General features: G+C 44.6%; 1 protein-coding gene across 1 annotated transcript in view; it reads left to right on the top strand.

Moving 5' to 3' along the window:
- FRMPD4 (FERM and PDZ domain containing 4) overlaps positions 1 to 19,218 on the top strand; it is a 195,005-nt gene extending 175,787 nt beyond the window's left edge. The window contains exons 10-16 of the mRNA XM_087859451.1: positions 719 to 845; positions 3,051 to 3,140; positions 3,702 to 3,884; positions 5,787 to 5,925; positions 10,652 to 11,716; positions 12,114 to 13,403; positions 15,272 to 19,218. Coding sequence (XP_087715577.1) covers positions 719 to 845; positions 3,051 to 3,140; positions 3,702 to 3,884; positions 5,787 to 5,925; positions 10,652 to 11,716; positions 12,114 to 13,403; positions 15,272 to 16,596 — 4,219 coding nt within the window. The 3' untranslated portion in view covers positions 16,597 to 19,218. The remainder of the gene's footprint in view (positions 1 to 718; positions 846 to 3,050; positions 3,141 to 3,701; positions 3,885 to 5,786; positions 5,926 to 10,651; positions 11,717 to 12,113; positions 13,404 to 15,271) is intronic.
- The last annotated feature ends 2,171 nt before the right edge of the window (positions 19,219 to 21,389 follow it).

Here is a 21,389-nt window from a genome sequence, read left to right as displayed (position 1 = left end):
ATATGCACACCTATTGGTGACGTTTCCACTTCCCCATCATTGGCACACATACTTAAGTGTCATGAACCCGACCATGACTCCACACCAGCAGCACTCCTCTCTCTCTCTCTCTGTCTCTCACACACACACACACACACACACACACACACACACACACACAGCAAGAAATGTTGCTTGAAGGACCTCGACAGACATCATCTAGCCCACGGAGAAGAGAAGTGTGTATTTCTAGTGAAGCAGCTATTGGGGAGGAGGAAGGGAAGGGAAGAATGGCTTGAGGGCATGCATGGAGGAGTTGCATAGGCCCTTCTAAGTGAAGAGAGAAAGACCCTGTGGGCTGACAGGGAGTAGTAACAATGGCAGTAAACAAAGGAACTGGGAGAAAGTGTGTTGGAAATACAGACTCAGACACCTGAATGAATTCAATGAGACTCCAAGGTGGGTTGCGTAAATTGTCTCTTCAATCTCTATTGGTCCCAAAGGCATTCTCCCTGGAGAGGGAAGAATATGTTTCCTCTAAAATGCAAACAGATGTATTACTGATCAGATCGTATGTTTCCTGAGTGTAAATTCAAAGTTGCTTCCCTAATTGGGGACCTACCTCCATTTCCTGACTTCCTCGGAGTTCGTTTGTTCCAACAAACATCAGAGCGCCATTTTGTCTTAGATAACTAATCATCACAAGAATGTGAAATTAAAGATATGCTCTTTATTGCAGAAAAGAATGGGGATTAGAGACTTTTCTTCCCTCTGCTGTGCTGCAAAGCATGAAAGAGAAGAACATAAAGAAAGCACTTTCACACCTTGTCAAAGCAAATCAAAACTTGGTACCACCGGGTAAAAAGGTATCACATTTGCATCTTAATAGAAAATGGATTTTAAAGAGAAAGGCTTGCGTGCATTTTTAAAAATGTTTAAAATTAGCCCGTGAATAAAATACTTAACACCATATTTTCAGAGGCAGTAACTGTATAACCCCAACTCCCCCCTTTCTTTCCACTATTAACCTGTTTCTAAGGCTAATGGAAAGTATGTGTACTTATGGGAACTTACTTATTTCTTGTAAGCTATGGACTTATGATACGGAGTGTGTGTGTTCACGTGTGTGTGATTAGAGACCAGAATTGGCAAGATAATTGTGCATTTCCATCGTGCTCTTGCTTACTACTCAGACGGTCTTAAATGCACAGCAGCCTGCAAGGGTCCTCACAGACCAGATATCGCATTATTTAAACCAGGGTTTCTACCTCCCCATGTTGACATTTGGAATCATTCTTTGCTGGGGAGGGGGTGGCTGTCTTGTGCATTGCGTGGTATGTGGCAGCATCCCTGGTGTCCACCTACAAGATGCCTTTGATCGGGACATAGAAAAATGTCTTCAGGCACAGCCAAATGTGCCCTGGGGAACAAAATCACCCCTGGTTGACAACCACTGAATTAAATCTTACTTTCGAAGGGAAGATAAAATTATTTCTACCGTTCACCATCGTTAGTGTTAAAAATCTCCCTTATTTTTTATCAGAAGAAACAGAAAGGACATTTTAAAATAGATTGTGGGTCAGAATAGAGAGTTATGTTTACAGGTAATAAAAAGCAAAGGGCTTCAAGAACCAGAAAGGCGCCTAAAAATACAGGACCTATAAAGTCGGAAGCAGTGTAACAACCTGAGAACGCTTAACAATTGATGTTGGCCGTAGAAACTTGGGCGGTTCTAATACAAATCACTGTTTATGTGAGCAATGCTTTGGTCTTGGTATTGGGTTATAAGTCATTTTTACTGGCTAAAACATCCTTATTGCTATTCCCTCCTCACTCCATGGCTTTTTAAAATGTAAAATCAGGCTTGACACCTCCGGCCCCTGGTGCCTTACTTCCTCATTTCGGTAAGCATTCGGCTCACAGAAATCTAGGAGGACGTCAGGGATCAAGATTTTGTAGGGGCGCCTGGCTGGCTCAGTGGGTAGGGCGTGAGGCTCTTGATCTCGTGGTCATGATTTCGAGCCCCATGTTGGGTGTCAAGATGACTTAAATAAGTAAACTCTAAAAAAAAGAAATAGATTTTTTTTTTTTTAATCTCGGTTCTGATTTGCCCGAAGCTAATTTCTTTCAGCTGGCTCGATATGATTTTTATTCAAGCATGGGCCACTGGTTTTGTAATAATTTGGTTAACTGCCCTAGGATCTATCTATCACTGTTTTTCTATAAAGGTCAGTTTTTCTAGCCAAGAGTGAGGGGTTTGCTTTCAAATCAATTTGCAAAGTGCTTTGGGTTTCCGAAAGAAGTAGGATGGCTTAAACAGAACTAACAGTGCCATAAAGGGCAGTGTATTTAGGGATGGTTAACAATCGAGTACTCCTTTTACGACGTGGGAATCTCCATTTTTAAGTCTTTAAAAGATAAATTTTATCTGGGTAAAATTCTATTTTTTATATCCTTCATGAAACTCAATAGATGCTTGAGTTGGACTAATCAAACAGGCACTTCTGACAAGTTCAAACATTTCCCCAATGATTGGAGCACAGAAAGTTCATTTTCCCTGAAAACTTGCAAAGGCCAGAAGAAACTTGAGATGAGTGTGGAGAGCCTCTTTCACGGGCTGTATATAGATGGCAGGTGTGTGTTCAAAAACAACTCCCACAAACTTTCTGTACAGGTGTGTCTCCTGTACGCACCCCTCTTCGTCCCTACCTGCGATTGGAAAGCACCACTCGACTCTTGGAGTCTCTAATGAGCAGACATTTCAGGGGAATAGCTTACCATCTTGCTCTCGTTTGTTGAGTGCCCTGGAGCGGCATATCCATGTTTATGGACACCCCCCTATGCGTTTCCCCCCCAGATAAAAAGGTTTTAATCTAGTTGCCTTGTTGCAGCCCTTTATCATGAAACCAAATACATAGCAATTTACTTTGAGTCTTCCCGAAGACTCCTTGTCACACCCCATCTGTTGGCAGTGAGAGCACCCCGGTTCGCCCTGGTGTTTAGCTGGTTTCCAGCAGAGACCAAACCGCACCCACTGGAATTAACACCTGAGGTTTCTTTTCTCTCCTCAGCTCTCTGCACTGCAAGCCAAGGTCCATTATCTCAAGTTCCTCAGTGACCTTCGACTGTATGGGGGTCGTGTGTTCAAGGCGACATTAGTGGTAATTGCTTTTTCTTGCTTTCTCTTGGGAGCCGTGGAAGCCTTGCAAAATGTCACTGCCATAGGGCTGTCTTGAATGAGCTGCCTTTGACAAAAGCAAATCAGTTGTGAATCTTTTCCAGCCTTCATTTCTAATCGACTGCACCACAGTCTGGAAATATCAGAAGAAATGTTAAACTAGATAACACCACTGCAGAATGTGCTAGAAAAAGAAATACGAAGGACCCAGAGAATTGATGCACTCTAACAATGGCCTTCTTTTAAATCATCGGGCCAGAAGTTGCTTTCATGCTAAAAAAGAAAAAAAAAATCTCATTTATTAAAGTGTCTCATGATTATGAATATATGTGCTATGATAACATTGACTTTCTACATTATTCATGATTTATCAGAGCCTCGATGCAATCGTAATGTCTGGTTCTTCTAATTGGATGATTTAGTACAATATAATCGAGAAACACTTGCTAAAGAAAACGTAATCTTCTAAGAACAGACTCTCAGGCTCGACTCTGCGTGGCGTTTTAGAGGTCTAGGATTTTTAGGCTTTGTCCACATCTCTCAGCAGGCGGAAAAGCGCTCGGAAGTGACTCTCCTGGTTGGGCCCCGATACGGCATAAGCCACGTCATAAACACCAAAACCAATCTGGTGGCTCTCTTGGCCGACTTCAGCCATGTCAACAGAATCGAGATGTTCACCGAGGAGGACAGCTTGGTGCGGGTGGAGCTGCACGTGCTGGATGTGAAGGTAAATCTTTCAGCTGTTGACACGGCGCCTTGATCTGAGTAGCTCATTTGTGACAACACCGCTGCTATTTACAAAGCAGTCGACATTGCACTGTGTGCAGGGGATCAGAAATGTGATGAGGTACAGAGAAAAATCCACCCAACTCCGACCCGAGGGACATGTATGTCTCATCTACACATGAGAAAGCAAACGAGTTCGTTTCTAAGGTCCCTTGTAGCTCCCGAGTGCATGAATCATAGAGAGTGGGAAGGTTTTTCCCTGGTAGCCTTCTAGAATATTCCTGTCCCAAGAGTCAGGGAGATTTTTTCCAACTTTGTTTAGAACTCCCATTGGGCCCATATGTGTTTATTCTTTGGGAAAAGCTGAGCATTTCAGTCAGTCTTTTTGTGCTATAGCCATTAGTACTGACTGAATGGCTGGCCCCTATGAATGTCACGGCCATTCCATTTAAAACAACAATCTGACATTGTCCACAAAGGGCAGAACTCGACTCCCGCAACAGATGTTGACGGGAAATAATCCAGGTCCCCTGTACCTACCTTCTTGTCCCAGTAGTGGATGAGTCATTGGATTTGGGCCATGTTAACACATCTGTGTTTCCATGGAGAAAAGGAAACCGTGTCAACCAGGAGGAGTGCTCTGAGAACAGGTGAGGGTTCTGTCTACACAAAATTGAAAAGCCTCTCTGTGCTCTGCGGGGGGAAGAAGTGACCATGAAAGGGAGAGTATGGAGCTCAGACATGGCGGCCGTGGCTGGTGGCATCTCATGGGCTGAATTCAGGGGCTCCAGTTGACTTCCTGGCAATGAAAGTGCAAGAATAGACTTGGGATGCCTGGCCCACTCCATGAGCAAAGATGCTAAGAACAATGGCCCCCTCGTAGAAAGAGTAGGGAAAAGAGCGAATTGGGTGCAGTCCTCACACACCTGATAACAGGGTAATCCGACCCAACAGAAGTAGGTGGCAAGACCCTACTGGTGGTCTCCTGCTTATATGAAAGAATTGTGGGTTGCCTTGAGGGGAGACCTCAATTGAAATGGAAAGAAAAGGCAGGTTATCAAGTAGTATGGGGGCTTTTGGTGGGATGTTAGATTCCACTAGCCAGGGCCATCAAACGTGGCCAGGGTCCTATACCTGGAAGTGAAAGCAAGAGCTGGTCACCTCGACGTTTCTGTGCCTCTCTGGGTGTCTGCTTTTGTGTTGCTCCCTTATTCCTGTCAAGTTCATTCTCTCTCTCTCCTCTTTATCTCTCTCTCAACAAGAACGCACCAGCCAGTGCACCCTTCCTAATTCAAGGAGAATAATTGCTTCAACTAACCACTTCTTCTCAAATGACCAAGGCTCGTCTCCAATCATATGATAGCCTCACTGTTTACAGAAAGTTTTAGCAAGGCCTTTTCTCAACTCCCATCTCTGTTTTGCTCTCCTATGATTTTACACTTTCTTCTACAAGCATCCTTTTCCTGGATCTTTTTGACACTTTTCATTCAGTCTTAGACATAATTTCCACTTGAATTTTTACTTCTTTTCAACACTAATTTTCACCATGAACCCAAACTTAATCTTCTTGTGATTTTTCAGATCGCAGGTTCACATTTGGTAACTGACTCCTTAACTGTCACTTTTTTTAAATGTTAACTATTTGGAAACAAAATCAATGTTTTTTTCTCCCTTTCCAATATTACTTGGGAAGATTCAAAATGTCTACGCTTTCAAGATGGTGTCACCCAAATGTTTTTCAGTAAGGCTCTCGGTGTTATTTCCAACCTTCTGTGTTTCTCCAGTGAAATGGTTACTCAGTAACTTTCTTTGTTATATTTCATAAGCGCCAGTGCAACTGCTGTCACCTGAGGGAGCTTATTAAGGAGGGATGGCTTTAACCAATATATTCTCTTTTACGTAGCCCATCACACTCCTGATGGAATCATCAGATGCCATGAACCTGGCCTGCTTAACTGCTGGCTACTACCGGCTACTTGTGGATTCCAGGAGGTCAATATTTAACATGGCCAACAAGAAAAATACAGGGACCCAGGAAACAGGTATTCTCTTCCTAAACTCATGAAGCACTAACCCCCCTCCCCCACCCCACCTGACAACAATAAGGACATTTCTTGAAAAGTTCAAATTGTGCTCATACGAAAATCTAATGTCCAAATTTAATACAAAAGCCTTCAAATAATTCTAATATGGTCTAATTTTTTTAATGAAAATGTTGATTTTTTTTCCATCCTATTTTAGTCGTCATTTGGAAACGCTGGGGAATGTGTTTCAAAGGGAGTGAGTTTCCTATTGTGAAGGTAGTAAGCATCAGTCTTTACGACTGAGTTTTTATTGCCTCGCTCTTCCAGAGGTCAGGATGTGGAGAACTAATGATGGAATGCGCAGTAGGACTTGTGAACCCCTCCCCCCCCTTAGGGCTTTTCCCTCCTCAAGGGGCCCTGGGCCTAGATGTCTGGGCACTTCCTCCTACATCAGACTTACATCCAGGTTTCTGGGAGCTCTGAGACCCACTGGAGGACTTGGGGATCAGCCAGCACGTGGACTTGGGCCTCTAGAAGGAACCCGAGCAGCCATCTTAGCTGTGTAGCAGAAACATGGAGATGGCAAAGACATCAAACAAGTTCACCCACTTGACAGGACTGAGCTCACAGGCGAGGACAAGGAGGGCTGCGGCGTTAACAGCTTCTCTGAGAGTGGATGGTTTTCGTTTGCTTTAGAATTTTTTTCCTTTAGTGTTTGACTCTTTTCCTCCATCTACAGTGGACACTCAATAAATGTGACTGATGGACAGACACTAGCCCTCAAGCCACAGCTGCCGACCCACGAAAAAAATTATAATCAGGGGTTCTGTAATCAGAGTTTCTCTTAAAAGAAAGGGAAAATCTGAAGAACAAATTCCATTGTCCCCATTTCTGAAAGAGAGAGGAGGGAAGGAAAAATCCTCTCACTTTCAGACTTAGCAGAAAACATAAATCATTATTCCCTAAATATCTTGTCACTTGTAGGTACGCACAACCCAACACACTTGCACGAAGTTTATGACGGCGGCTGGGCAGGGGGGAGCCGTTGGTCAGAGGAACAAGGGAAGCCTGAGAGAAAACGAGGGAGGTGGACGAGGCATGCCAGAAGGCAACTTGGAATGACGACTAGACGTGATCCAGCCCCACCTGGAAGGGTCTTGTTTTAATCTCTCTAAGTTTGGGTTTTCTCATTTGTAAAATTGGGATCGAGAAGCTAGCTGGCAAGGGAAGGGCTTGGAAGGAACTTGTGTACAACACCTAAAAGGATGCCAGGGACTTCTGTCAACAAGGGGCAGGGAAGCAGGAAGGGGAGAACTTGAGGACGAAAGTGACAGAAACGGAGAAAGGAAAAGAAGACAGACAGAAGGCAAGGAAAGACCCTGAGACACGCAAATGACCAAAAATAAACAGGGGAGGAACAAGAAGGCGGTGGTGAGGGTGCGCTGGCTCTGGCAGTGAACATTTGTGGGATCACATGTTTTCGAGCTAGGAGATTTCGAGCAACTTCGCCCCAGCCTGGGAAATTCCTAAGATCAGTTCTGTGATGTAGCACAGCCCTTTCGCATTGGAAAACTGGTTTTTGGCTTTTAATTTTCAAATCTTGAAGTAGATCTTGAAAATAAAACCTTTTTTCCCCATAGGCTGTGGAGATCGTACATGAAGACGACAAAACCTTCCATTTCAAAAACAGTCACAATAATAAGGGCCTCCATTCTGTCCATTTGACAGTGACCCACAGTGTACTGTTTGGTCAGATTTCAAGGGGGGGAAACTATTATCACCATTGGGAAAGAATGAAACTTCAGGCTTTCAGTAATTTCTCCCAGTTCTGCACTGAGAATGAGGGTGAGGGCATGTGCTCCGGGTACCTCTCTCTTGCTGGGGGTGTGGGGAATGTGCGTGTGAGCAGTGGGGGCCGAGGGAGAGAGCCAGCATGCTCCAAGGAGCACCTGGTCGACCTGAGCAGCAGCCGGGGGCTTAGCACGCTCTCGAGGTTGCAAGTTCTCTCTCCTGTTCGGAAACTCCCCCCGCCCCACCCCGAGACCCGAGAAATGTAGAGAGAGTGAAGTCTGTTTACGCCAGTTCATCCCTGGTCCACACTGTCCTCCCACAAGATTGCACCATGGTACAGACCCCAGTTCCTAACCCACATCCTTCTGGGTCTCTAAAATCATTCTGAAAGCCAAGTCAGTGCACCCTTCTGGAAGGAAGCCAAGATTGAGTGTGTATTTTATTCTTATGTCAAATTGATCAGAGACCTTAGTCAATACCTCTAATAAGGAACAGCAAGCCCCTATTTCTTCCCTATCCTGAAAATTAACCTTCAGTCACTTTCAGAATCCCCGAAGCATTAGGAGGATCTGAATAAGTATCAATCAACCTGTTTTAGCCGCCGATCTGGTCAGCTTTCTAATCCAGAAGTTGGCAAACTATGACTCAGGGATCAAATCTTGTTCTTGTAAATGAGTTTTATTGGTACTCAGCCATGCACATTGTATTTGTTTCCTAGGGCTGCCATGACAGGTTATCGCAAACGCTGGGGCTTAACATAGCAGGAATTTGTTCACTCAAACTTTTGGTGGCTACAGGTCCAAAATCTAGGCCACAGTAGGGCCGTACTTCCTCCAAAGGCTCAAGGGGAGAATCTTTTCTTGCCTCTTCCGACTTGCAGGGGCCACCAGCATTCCTTATGGCTGCATAATTCCGATCTCTGCTTCCCTCTTCACGGCCTTCCCTGCTTTTCTCTGGGGCCCAAATTTTCCTCTGCTTTCCTCCTATAAGGACACTTGTCATTGGATTAAGGCCCACTCTGGTAATTCGGATGAACTCATCTCAAGATCCATAACTGAATTATACTTGCAAAGGCTCTTTTTTCAAATAAGGTCATATTCACAGAATGGACAGATCTTTTGAAGAGGCCACCGTTCAACCCACTCCATGCATTTCTTTATGTGTCATCTATGGCTCCTTTCGTGCCACAGCAGCAGAGTTAAGTGGTTGCTCGATTGAGCTGTTGGCCCACAAAAGCCAAAGTGTCTACCATCTAGCCCTCCCTTTATAGGAAAAGTTTGCCAGCAACTGGTTTAAACCCAGAGCTCGTTCACAGCTTTGCTAAACCACCCGCCCTCTCCCAGCAATTCAGTCTCCTGACATTCACGAGCACAGCCCGGCACACAGCCGGTCGTAATCGAAATTGGTCCTAAAACGATGCCGAGCCCCCCCAGATACATTTATCTTAAGGTAATATGTAAATATGGTTCTGGTGTACCTCAGTGTCTTCAAAATGATATCTTTACTTGCTGTTCATGAAAATATATGCATTTAGCAAAAGGACTTGGAACAACATTCAGCATTGAGGTTAATGTGTATAACTTGGGGGAAGCAAACACGTCTTCAGTAAAACTGATTTTTTTCCCCGTATATCTTGTACATCTGATGTCAGTATTCTCCAGACTCAGGCCAGGGGCAATTTGAGGGCATAATGGGAGAAAGCATGGCCCCAACATTTCTTCAGAATGTTTCCTCTGGAATCTGCAAAGCGATATTGACAGAATGACACACTGCCTTGTCTTGTTAAATGTCAGAGCAAAATCTCCACATCAAAATTCCCTCTTGGAAGACCCTTGAGGAACAAATAAAACAATGATTTTTAAATTAGGGTTTTGCAATTTTAATTCATGAGGAACATCAAACAAATCTTCAGGAGTTCTCCTGATACCAATAAAAATTAAAATTAGCCAAACTGTTAGCTATGCTCAGAAACAGCAGAGAGAAAAAAAAGGGAGAGAAGTACATTACCTGTGATGTACTCCACCTTATGCAGCCATACACACGTGTGTGTGCGTGCACAGCCGCAGGCTTCCATCCTGACCTTAGACGTGAATATCTTTTTTTTTTTTTAAGATTTTATTTATTTATTTATTTATTTATTTATTTATTTGACAGAGACAGCCAGCGAGAGAGGGAACGCAAGCAGGGGGAGTGGGAGAGGAAGAAGCAGGCTCCCAGCAGAGGAGCCTGATACGGGGCTCAATCCCAGAACGCTGGGATCACGCCCTGAGCCAAAGACAGACGCTTAACGACTGCGCCACCCGGGCGCCCCTAGACATGAATATCTTAACACCCACTAGGATATACAAAAGCTGAAGATAGAGGTTTTTGTGCTATCATTACGATATTATCATGTTTTAATTTACGTATATATTAGGTTATTTTTATTGTGACATTATTGCATTATCATTACAATATTTCCTAAAATATGTGGTGGATGTGTGAAGTTCCTTGACTTTCTTTTCACTCAATGAGGAGAAAGTCCAACATCTTCATCCACAAAGTGGGGAATGTCAGATCTTGCTTTACTAGAAGAGGGGAATCTGTTTTCTGGAATGACAACTGATTGGACTATGGCCTTTAAGGAATTTGAAAGGCATGTTGTATATTCCCATTCGTAGATGGAAATAAGGTCTTCTAATAATAGAACCAGGGGTCAGATGGAGTTAAGCCGTAGTTCCCTATTCTCTGATGATATTCTTTTTTTATCAAGTAGCAATTATATTTTGTGCGGGATCGATTTCATTAAGGTCAGTTCTCACAACCAGGAAGTCCTGACACCGGAAGCCTCAGTCGACTGGTACCGTATCCGGAAAGCCGCATGACCGTGTTTGCAAAAGTGATGTTACAAGCCGTTAACTTAAGAAACCAGGCCTCACAGTAATGTTGTCTTTGCATGATTCTTTCTCCTTAGGAACTGAAAATAAAGGAAAACATAACCTCCTCGGCCCAGATTGGAACTGTATTCCCCAGATGACCACCTTTATCGGCGAAGGGGAACAAGAAGCCCAAATAACATATATAGATTCCAAACAGAAGACGGTCGACATTTCGGACAGCACCTTGTGTCCCAAAGAGCACCGGCACCTGTACGTAGACAGCACGTACAGTGCAGACGAGCTCAAGCAGCCGCTGGCGCAGCCAGGAGAGGCTCCGTGTGAGGCCGACTACAGGACTCTAGCTCAGCGCTCCCTGTTGACCCTCTCAGGACCAGAAACGCTCAAGAAAGCACAGGAGTCTCCGAGAGGAGCCAAAGTGTCCTTTATTTTCGGAGATCTCGCCTTGGATGATGGCATGAATCCCCCGACTCTCGGCTACGAAAGGCTCTTGGAGGAGGGCCCGGAGCTGCTGGAGAAGCAGCGGAATCTCTACATGGGCAGCGCCAGCGACATGAAGGGCCTGGATCTCGCGCCTGAGGCAGAGAGCATCCAGTTTGTGGCAAATTCCGTTTATGCAAACATAGGTGACGTGAAAAACTTCGAGGCCGCCGAGGGGATAGAGGAGCCCCTCCTGCACGACATCTGTTACGCAGAAAACAACGACGACGCAGAGGACGAGGATGAGGTGAGCTGTGAGGAGGACCTCGTGGTGGGAGAGATGAACCAGCCAGCCATCCTCAACCTGTCTGGGTCAAGCGATGACATCATTGACCTCACATCCCTGCCCCCTCCGGAAGGGGATGACAATGAGGATGACTTCCTGTTGCGTTCCCTGAACATGGCCATCGCCGCACCCCCACCTGGCTTTAGAGATAGTTCAGATGAGGAGGATTCTCAGAGCCAGGCAGCCTCCTTCCTCGACGACAAGGAGCCAGGCCGAAGTCTGCAAAGTGACGAGATCCCCGTGTCCCTCATTGACGCTGTGCCCACCAGCGCCGAGGGCAAGTGTGAGAAGGGCCTGGATAACACCGTGGTTTCCACGCTGGAAGCTCTAGAAGCTCTGTCCGTGTCAGAAGAACAGCAGACCAGTGACAATTCAGGTTCTTTCACGATTGTTACATTTATTCACTGATAACCATGCATTTCATCCTCTCAAGCCATTTACTCCTGGAGTCCTATTATGTGCTGTTCTCCATTTCCCGCATGTCCCGTTTCATGAGTGTGTTGAAACTACCATCGTGGGTTTTTTTGTATATGCGGTTTCCTTTGTTTTTTGTTTGTTGTTTTTTTTTTTTTTAATACGTGGCACGTATTTTTCCCCATTTCTGGAACAATTGTGCAATAAACTCAGAGTCCTTCCTGAAAAGGGAAAACCTTGGTTTTTTGTTTGTCTTTTGTTGTTGGTTTTTTAAAATAATAACGAGTCCCATTTTCTTACGTGTCTCCTAGTGCCTCTGACGCATCCATTAATCGGCTCTTGTCTTTTGCGGCATGCAGGTGTAGCCATCTTGCGGGCTTATAGTCCCGAGTCTTCATCAGACTCGGGCAATGAGACTAACTCTTCTGAAATGACTGAGAGCTCTGAACTGGCCACCGCACAGAAGCAGTCAGAAAGCCTCTCCCGCATGTTCTTGGCCACTCACGAAGGCTACCACCCCCTTGCAGAGGAGCAGACCGAGTTCCCCACCTCCAAAACCCCTGCTGGGGGCTTGCCTCCCAAGTCCTCCCACGCCCTGGCCGCCCGCCCAGTGACTGACCTCCCGCCCAAAGTTGTGCCTTCCAAGCAGGTCCTTCACCCAGACCCCATGGAGATGGAGCCCGAGACCATGGAGACCAAGTCGGTCACTGACTATTTTAGCAAACTGCACATGGGGTCGGTGGTGTATTCCTGCACCAGCAAGAGGAAAAGCAAGCTGGCCGATGGGGAGGGGAAGGCACCCCCTAACGCCAACATGCCAGGGAAAAAACAGCCCGGGGCCAAAACAGCCGAGGCAGAGGAGGAAGCCAAAGGTAAATTTGGTACCGTGTCTTCAAGGGACGGTCAACACCTAAGCACTTTTAACCTGGAAAGAACTGCCTTTCGCAAGGACAGCCAAAGATGGTACGTGGCCACGGAGGGGGCGGTGGCTGAGAAGAGTGGACTGGAAGCGGCAACGGGGATAACGTTTCCGAGAGCTTCTGGTCTGGGGACGAGGGAGGTGGAAGAGAAGGATGAAGGGTCTCCTGACGGAGAAGCCGGTGAGGTTTCAGCGCTTGGCCAACGGGACCACTTCTTAACTGACGTGACCTGTGTATCTTCAGCCAAAGACTTAGATAACCCCGAGGATACTGACCCGTCGACCTGTGACCATCCTTCTAAGCTTCCCGAGCCGGAAGAGAGCGTGGCCCGCCTTTGTGACTACCACTTGGCCAAGCGGATGTCATCCTTACAAAGCGAGTGCCATTTTTCTCTACAGAGCTCGCAAGGCTCATCTGTGGACGCGGGCTGTGGCACGGGCAGCAGCAGCAGCACCTGTGCCACCCCCGTGGAGTCCCCGCTCTGCCCCGCCCTGGGGAAGCACCTGATTCCTGAGACTTCGGGGAAAGCCATGAGTTACGTTCCTTCCGAGGAGAGAGCCGCTGGGCTGCCCAGCCACGGAGCCACCTTTAAGGAATTACACCCACAGCCAGAGGGGATGTGTCCGCGGATGAACGTGCCCACCCTGCACACAGCTATTAACGCGGAACCCCTGTTTGGCACTTTGAGAGATGGATGTCATCGACTCCCCAAGATTAAGGAAACCACAGGTACAGCAATGATGGATTTAGCGCTTTGCATTACACACCAGAAGCACGTACACCAGGTTCACAACAAACCTAAAAATATAAAGTCCGGAAGAAAAGTAAAAGTTAGAATTTTTTTTTTAAAGATTTTATTTATTTATTCGACAGAGATAGAGACAGCCAGCGAGAGAGGGAACACAAGCAGGGGGAGTGGGAGAGGAAGAAGCAGGCTCCCAGCGGAGGAGCCCGATGTGGGGCTCGATCCCATAACGCCGGGATCACGCCCTGAGCCGAAGGCAGACGCTTAACCGCTGTGCCACCCAGGCGCCCCAAAAGTTAGAATTTTTTTTAAAGGCTGCAGAACTATGGCCAGGTTAACTATCAGTCATTGATCCCCCCCAGGATTTAGTGAACACTGAAGTTTCTAGATCTGGAACAATAGTGGAAATGGCATTTGCTCTGTAGAATCTGGATCCGTACTTGCTTCCAAAATGTGGTAGAGCAATAATTTTTTTTTTCCTAAATTCTAAATGTAGATTTTTAGCAGCGCTCAGCGGGACTTTTGGTTACAAGACAATATGATATAGAGTCCCAAGAGTTTGCTGTCCTTCTCAAGACCTCGCATTCTATTTGTGCCATTTCATTATTGAGGGGCAAGGAAGGACCATAGAGCTGGGTAGCAGGGAGAGATCGAAGGGGTTGGGGAAGAGCATTTGCCCTTCAGCAATACTTAACATCTCTCCCTACTCTGTAAGACTCTCTTCGAGACGTGTTCTAAAGTATCTGGCACACCTCGGTGTCAGGAAGGCTCTGGGGGTATGCACAATGAGCTGCTTTATTTTCCCCAAAAGAATAAAATATAGGCACAGGTAGAAAGAACACAGCCACCTTCTGTGCCCATCTTCACTATTCTGCCACCCAGTGGGCACGTAGTCCTCTCACCGATCCACTCGGCCAGCCGTCACGTGGCAAAAACAGATGTTCTTTCCTACTCTCAAATATCAAAGTTTATTAACACTGTCTCTCCCGTGCTAGGTCAGTAGATGGTAGGGAGAGCTTGCCCTGGTTCACTTCCACTCCTGCCGTTTTAAGATGATCTCCTTCCACGAAACCCACTGCTGGCATCACCTGCCTTGGGAAACCCGTCGATGAATGTTGCTTAACTCATCACTCCGCTAGCGTCTTGACCGCTAATTAAAGCAAGCTGTTTAATCTTTCGTGGTTTACAAAGAACTTTCCCCTAACTTCCCTCTTCTCACAAAAATTCTGTGAGGCGGAAGTATTTTCTTCACATGACAACTTTTTTTTTTAATTTAAATTCACATGACAACTTTTTTGAGAAAAGTTGGGCAACTTGCCCAGGGTCTCTGCTTCAAACCCTGTACTAGGCACACCTTGTGGGGTCCTCTTGAAAAGTTGACCTTATTTACTTTGCATTAATTAAATTAGACCACTTAAAAAAAAAAAGATAACGGATGCCAGGATTAACCTAACTCCCTTGAAATGAAACTTCAGTGTCATAAATATGTTTGCATAGTCGAGATCTAGGATGTGTGTTTTCTAATTACATGTCTGAACACTGATAGATAAATACTGGGGGCAAGGCAAGTCGTGAAACGCCATGGTCTCTGAAAACGATCGTGATTGCTAGCCAATTCCAAAGAAATGCGTAGTTTCAGAAATAACAGATTCCCTGTATTTCCCGAACTGTCTTGAAATGGAAATCTGATGAGATCTCAGGAGGCAGTCTTTGAAAAGGGTGACCCTGCCAAATGGTGGCCATTCTAGAGTACCTCCTCGGGAAATGACAAAAGCACGTAGAGATTCAGTGAAAATGACCACCCATGAGATGCTTAATGATTCTCTCTGTTTCTCTGCTACCCCTAGTGTAGCTTTGACAGAGCCTGGGAAGGAGAGACGAGGAGGCATGCCTTCAGCTTGGTCTCAACATCCTGAAGCTGATCCCATCCTGCTACCATCACACATCCCCTCGGAATCAAAGGTGCCAATTCCAAATCAAGACCCTAATGATTTCTCCCAAGCAAATCTGGCATATGGAGAGGCTGTGAACTGGCGGCCACTGGATCTAAGAGGGGGGAGCCTCGGAACACCCCCCAGCCAGAGGGCTCTGAGACGTAGCAGCAGTACCCTCTCGGGATCTGTAGGTTTGGAGACCTTCCAAGAGAGAAGCAAGGGTGCGGTCAGCTTAAAGTGTCCAGGTATCGCAGAAGCACAGGAGGCCGGTTCAGAAAGGCGAGCAGAACTCCCCCTGGGGAAGAAGCTCACCAAAAGTTTTTCCCAAAGCTCGATGTTCTTTAGCTCCGAGGGAAAAGTTCACAAAAGGTCCCCGGCGGCCCACAAAGATTCAAAGCTGTATAGGACATTACCCTTGCGCAAGCTGGAAGGCAGCAATTGGAGATGCCGGGGACCTTTCAGCTACTGTTTCCTGAATCGAGGGCAGGATGAAGACGGTGATGAGGATGAAGAAGAGGGAGAGGCCACCCGCCAGGTCTCTTGCCTCTTTCGACCACAGATGACTCAAGCCATGCCAGAACCAATCAGCCCACCTCTGGCTGTTGGGATTCAGAAGCAAGGAGGGGAGCTGACCAGGGGGTCAGTGCTGAAGGTCTGGGTAGAAGACCTGACTGGCCCAGACGATGCGGACTATAGCAACCTGGCCTTCGATGCCCGGATTGCAAGAATCAATGCCCTAAAAGAGAGCACGTATGCAATGCCCGATGGGTTCCTCGCAGCCCAAAATGATGCCAATGAGCTGCTCTGCCTTGTCAGGGCAACAAAGGGGAAGAGAGAGGAGTCACGCCCTGAAGCATATGACCTTACGCTTTCGCAGTACAAGCAACTATTGTCCATCGAGTCCAGACAGTTGGGAAGTGCCTGTAGGAAACTGGCGATGGCCGAGAAAAGCCCAGAGGAGATGCTCCTAGCTATGACTTCCAGCTTTCAAGTGCTCTGTTGCCTAACGGAAGCTTGCATGCGGTTAGTTAAAGTCGTGAACTCAGAAACACAGCGGCAGGAAATCGTAGCGAAGATCAATGAAGTGGTCATAAACTACATTTGTCTCCTGAAAGCTGCAGAGGCAGCCACTGGAAAGACCAGTGGGGATCCTAATGTTGGACTCTCGGCGCGACATTCAACCACCATGGCCGCCCTCGTAAGCACACTAACGCGTTCTCTCAAGATGCTTTTAAATAAGTAAAGTCTAAAAGTCACATCATAATCTACCTTTGCAAAGCCATACATGAACGTTTATTTACTTTATGTGTACGATGAACAGATGTCTCCTTTCTTCTCTCTGTATATTTTGTTATTTTATATAAAATAGGAGATAAAAGTCACACTGATGAAATGTTGAAATGTACTAATCAGATGTATTCTGTTTATATTATACATATATATACACGGAAAAGAAATATCCAAGAAAGTGATGACATTCGGCTATTTTTCATATAGTTGAAACTCCAGGTATATGATGTGAAATTTGAAGTTCTACCGTGTTAGAGCAAAACAATGAATCCTATCCCCTCTCCCTCCAAGCGGATACTTGGAGACCATATCATTCATACTTAGAAGTTAAAAAAGAAAGAGAGAAAGAGAGAGAGAAAGAAATCACAATGTATATAAAACAATACTTCTGTTTTGAAATTATGATTTTTAAGCATTGGAATTAGCAAAGAAGACATTTAAAATCCAAGAAGCTATTATGAATTAATAGAGAATATATCTAATAAATTAATTTTTTCCTCATAGCGTTCGGTTATCTCATGCTTTCTTCCAAGAATCCGACATAAAATTTAACTTTGGCTTCTGCCATTCGGACTAGAAATGGGGTGGGGGTGGATTCTATTGTGTCACTACAAATGCTCTTCACGATGTTTCTGTAATTAAAATAGTTCCCAAATAGAAGAAGAGAGGTAATGATGGGCAGGTTCCTAGGTAATACCTAGCGTTAGAGATTATCTAATTACATAAAATGAAAGGGATTAATAATATCAAGATTCAATTGTTTGATGAAAAGAGAGATCTCCTTTGATTTAATGTCAAAATATATAAACCAAAGACATCATCTTCCTCCCCACCCCAACTCAACCGCGAAACTTAGAATTCCATTAAGAGTGACAGAACATTCAGTGAAGTATTTGCAAAATTACAAAAAGCAACACTCAATGATCATCGAAGTAAGTGCAGATCCAGTCCCAGGCGGACCGGACACCAGCCTGTGAGGCACAGCTCTCCTCATAGAGCTTCGTGCGTCACCTCTACAGGGGCCAATGCTTCCAACCAAATTTGGAATCCCAACCTAACATTGGGACGGTTTCAAATCCGGGTGTTCCAGAAAACCAGGGAGAGATGGCTCATCTTATATAGAAGCCATGATAAAGTATTTAGAAGTTCTCATTTGGATTGGTAGATAGAAATAGGACAGCTGAGGGAAAAAAAACCAAACACGTGGTAAATTTGACCACTTTACGTGAAACCGATGGAGTGTACAGTAGTTTTCAGAACTGTACTCTGTGTACAAATGTATCTTTGGGTCAAAGCAAAAGGATGCAAGCCGCAATTGTCAAATCAAACTGATATGTACATATGTACTTCATGGGTCATTTAGTGCTTAAGCTGCACCTTCTCCGGTCTGTGTCGATGGCTCCTTAAAGGACGACGGGAGTACGCCAGGTGCAAATACTTCATTTTTGTAGCCTACCGAGCAGGAGGTGAAACAGTCTATATTGCTATCGCTTCTCATCAGTCGTTCCATAGAGACTCCATCGCAAAAGTCACACATATTTCTAGATGGTAGCAAGCAAAAGGAGTTTAGGTGTGTGTTATTATAAATAATGTTTAAATAATACATTATTTTCTTATAATTATAAATATTGGTGTTTGATATTGATAAATATTAATGGTGTTTACTGTGGAAATTTTTGGTAAATATTCTGTGTACTAAAATGCTAACATTAATAGGATGTGTGTTCTATGTCAGACAATGTGCGAAACATATCACATATATTTAACCATCACAACTATCTTATGGTTTGGACACTGTTGTTAATACCCTATGGAGGCAATATGGTTTAATTGTTAAGGACATGGGGCCTGGGGTCAGAAACTTCTTGATTTACGTTCGGACTCTGCCATTTTCTATCCCTTTCATCTTGGGAAAGTTAATCAATGTTTTCTAAATCTTGATGTCCTTATAGTAAAATGAAAATCTCTTTCCATAGGATTGTCATGACTTTTAAGTACAATCACATGTGTGAAGGTTTTACTGCATTACCCGGCAGAGTAAATACTTAATGTTAAGATAATTTCATCATAGTCATTACGTCAAATATATTGCCGAAGATAATGTGTGCAGGATGTTTGCTTTATATGCATATTGTCGCCTGCCTGTATGTGCAGGATGAATTATGTGCGTTGCATTGTGTCTAAAAGGAGCGTACAAGGAAGTGGTGATCCTTGTTCAAATCCTATCCAGTTAGAACAGCTTTCAGTCCATTCCAGTTCTTTGAGAGGCCTCAGTGAAGCAGCTCTGGGTCTTTCCAGATCATCTCCCATTACCTATGGGTGCTCCGGTACGTTTCTGTTTCTTACAAACTCTTTAGTGCTTCGAAAACCTCAAGCCCCCTCCCCCCCCCATTCACTACACATGGGGCTCCTGAGTGGGGTCCAGGTCCACTAGAGTGTAGGAAGAACATGTTAGAATGATCCTTGTGTTTATTTTTATCTAGCCTTTTTTATGTTTGTGTATGTTTTATAATGGCATAATAGTATGGTGGTATATGTACATCATTTTAAATAAATAAATCAATTAATAAGCATATGCCTGGTGCGTGTATGCAAAAATCTTGTCGCAGGTAGGGCTGCATTCACACGAGTTGGGAGACCACTGAACTAGAGAATAAAACTTCCTTGTAACTCGAGGTCCTTTTTTTTTTTTTTAAGACTGATTTATTTTAGAGAGAGGAGGAGAGCACACGTGGGCGGGGGGAGAGGCAGAAGGAGAGAAAAGCAGGCTCCCCACTGAGCACAGTGCCCATCGTGGGGCTCCATCCGAGAACCCCGAGATCATGACCCGAGCCAAAACCAAGAGTTGGCTGTATGACTGACCATGCCACCCAGGTGCCCCTGTACTCGCGGTCCTTTACATTTAGTCCCCAGCCTGGTTTTCCAAGTGTATCGCTATTAATCTTTTATTCTAAAACTTTGAAACATATACAAAAGTAGACACAATCATATAACGAATCGGTATGTACTTCTCACACACCAATTCATTTAGTAAGAACTTCTTTCAGATGACTTTTAAACACAACCACAATGCCGTTTTCACACTTTTAAAAATCAATTCTTTAATGTTATCAAGTAAATATTGGAGACGTCAGTAACGAAGAAAGTGAAAATTCCTATAAACCCAACCCCCAAGGACAGTCCTCGTCAACGATTTAGGGCATCATCTTTCAACTTCATACATATAGATATAGATGTTAGTAGTATTGTCTGGGTTTGTGAATTTAACATTTGACTCTGAGTTGGTCTGGCTGCAGTTGCCCTTCTAGCTGAGTCCCCATTCCAGCATATTTTATGTGAGTGGATTGGCCAGAAGGGGTATGACGGACGTGGAAAGACGGAATTGTCAGGTGAACCACGACTACAGGATTAGGCTTTTAGTAAAATCCGGCAACCAGTGTAATTCCCTCAGACGCTGAAATTAACACAGACCCCCAGGCCCAACTGGAATCTGTCTAATCACAAATTATTTTCCAGAAAAGAAAGAACAACAAATATTGGAATAATGACCAGTACAGCAACACTGCAATGGATCAATTCCTTTTGCTATGGATTTCACCTGCCATGATGATTCGTCTTAAGAAAGACAGTCTTCATTTATGTTCCTTTTTCATATATTTCTAAATGCCAGCTATTCTCTGAATGATACTTCTGAGCTACTCAGGATATCACTCTATTTCTCCTGGATTACTCTTGGTTTGGCAATGGGAGAAGTCCCCTCTCTTTGATTGGTTTACCATTCATAACTGTGTTGACTGATTTTTAAATTGGGAAATGAGCAAATCAGCTCTGTTCAGGTGATTCCTTATCTTTTCCAAACATTTAGAAATCTTCATAGGGATCAAAATACGTATATTACATTGTTTCTCTCTAACCTGATTTTGTCTCCGCATTTTGGGGGGTGGAAGGGTGCTTAGAGGTGGGAGGTGTTTGAGGAGCTGTGTGCCTGTGTGTGTGTGTGTGTGTGTGTGTGTGTGTGTGTGTGTGTGTGTAAGACTAGTTTTCAGTTTGGCTACATGGATTCCAGCGCTGGTTTCCCCTGTGGTGGTCCAAAAACTATGATAAAACGTTCTCTACATAACATCCCAAATCTTCCTTTAAAGTTAACATTGCGGAGATAGCTTCTCTGCTTTGAAAGATCAGAGTCGGAATCTAACCTTTTGAGCTGAATTTTTATTCATAAGAACTTGAACATCACTAAGCTGGATACTTTTTAATTATCTCCCTGTTCTCTGGCCTACCCCACTCACTTTTTAATTTCAAAGCCTATACATAGGAAATCCATGTCTTTATCAAATGTTAATGCGGCACAAAATAACAGAATGAATTAAATCCTGGGTCACCGAAATAAGTAGATAGCCAATTATCCCACATAGCTTATTTCACCATTAAACTTGAAATTAACATCCTGCCTTCAGCCGAACTTTCTCCAATCTTGCCTCCGTATTTATAATCGCATCTCAATTTTCTGTTACACATTAACCTCAAAGCACTGAGTTGTTTGTGGGTTGGTTTGGGGTTTTTTTTGTTCTACCTGTTAATTCTCATTTTGTACTCTACATCCTGCACCAAAATTCTCTTTGCAGCATAGTCAATCACAACTTTGGGCAGAATTAGCTTTGGCAGTGGAGGTGTGTGGGATTCGGGAAGCTGAGCCTTCTTGGTAACCTCCAACCAAGTAATGGTTCTGTTCTCACTTAGATTAGT

Source organism: Ursus americanus, chromosome X (genome assembly GCF_024610735.1).
Source record: "Ursus americanus isolate L20-20 chromosome X, mUrsAme1.1.p, whole genome shotgun sequence".
Lineage (NCBI taxonomy): Eukaryota > Metazoa > Chordata > Mammalia > Carnivora > Ursidae > Ursus > Ursus americanus.
Note: the sequence above shows the minus strand (reverse complement) of the source record. Positions and strands in the feature narration are given on the sequence as shown.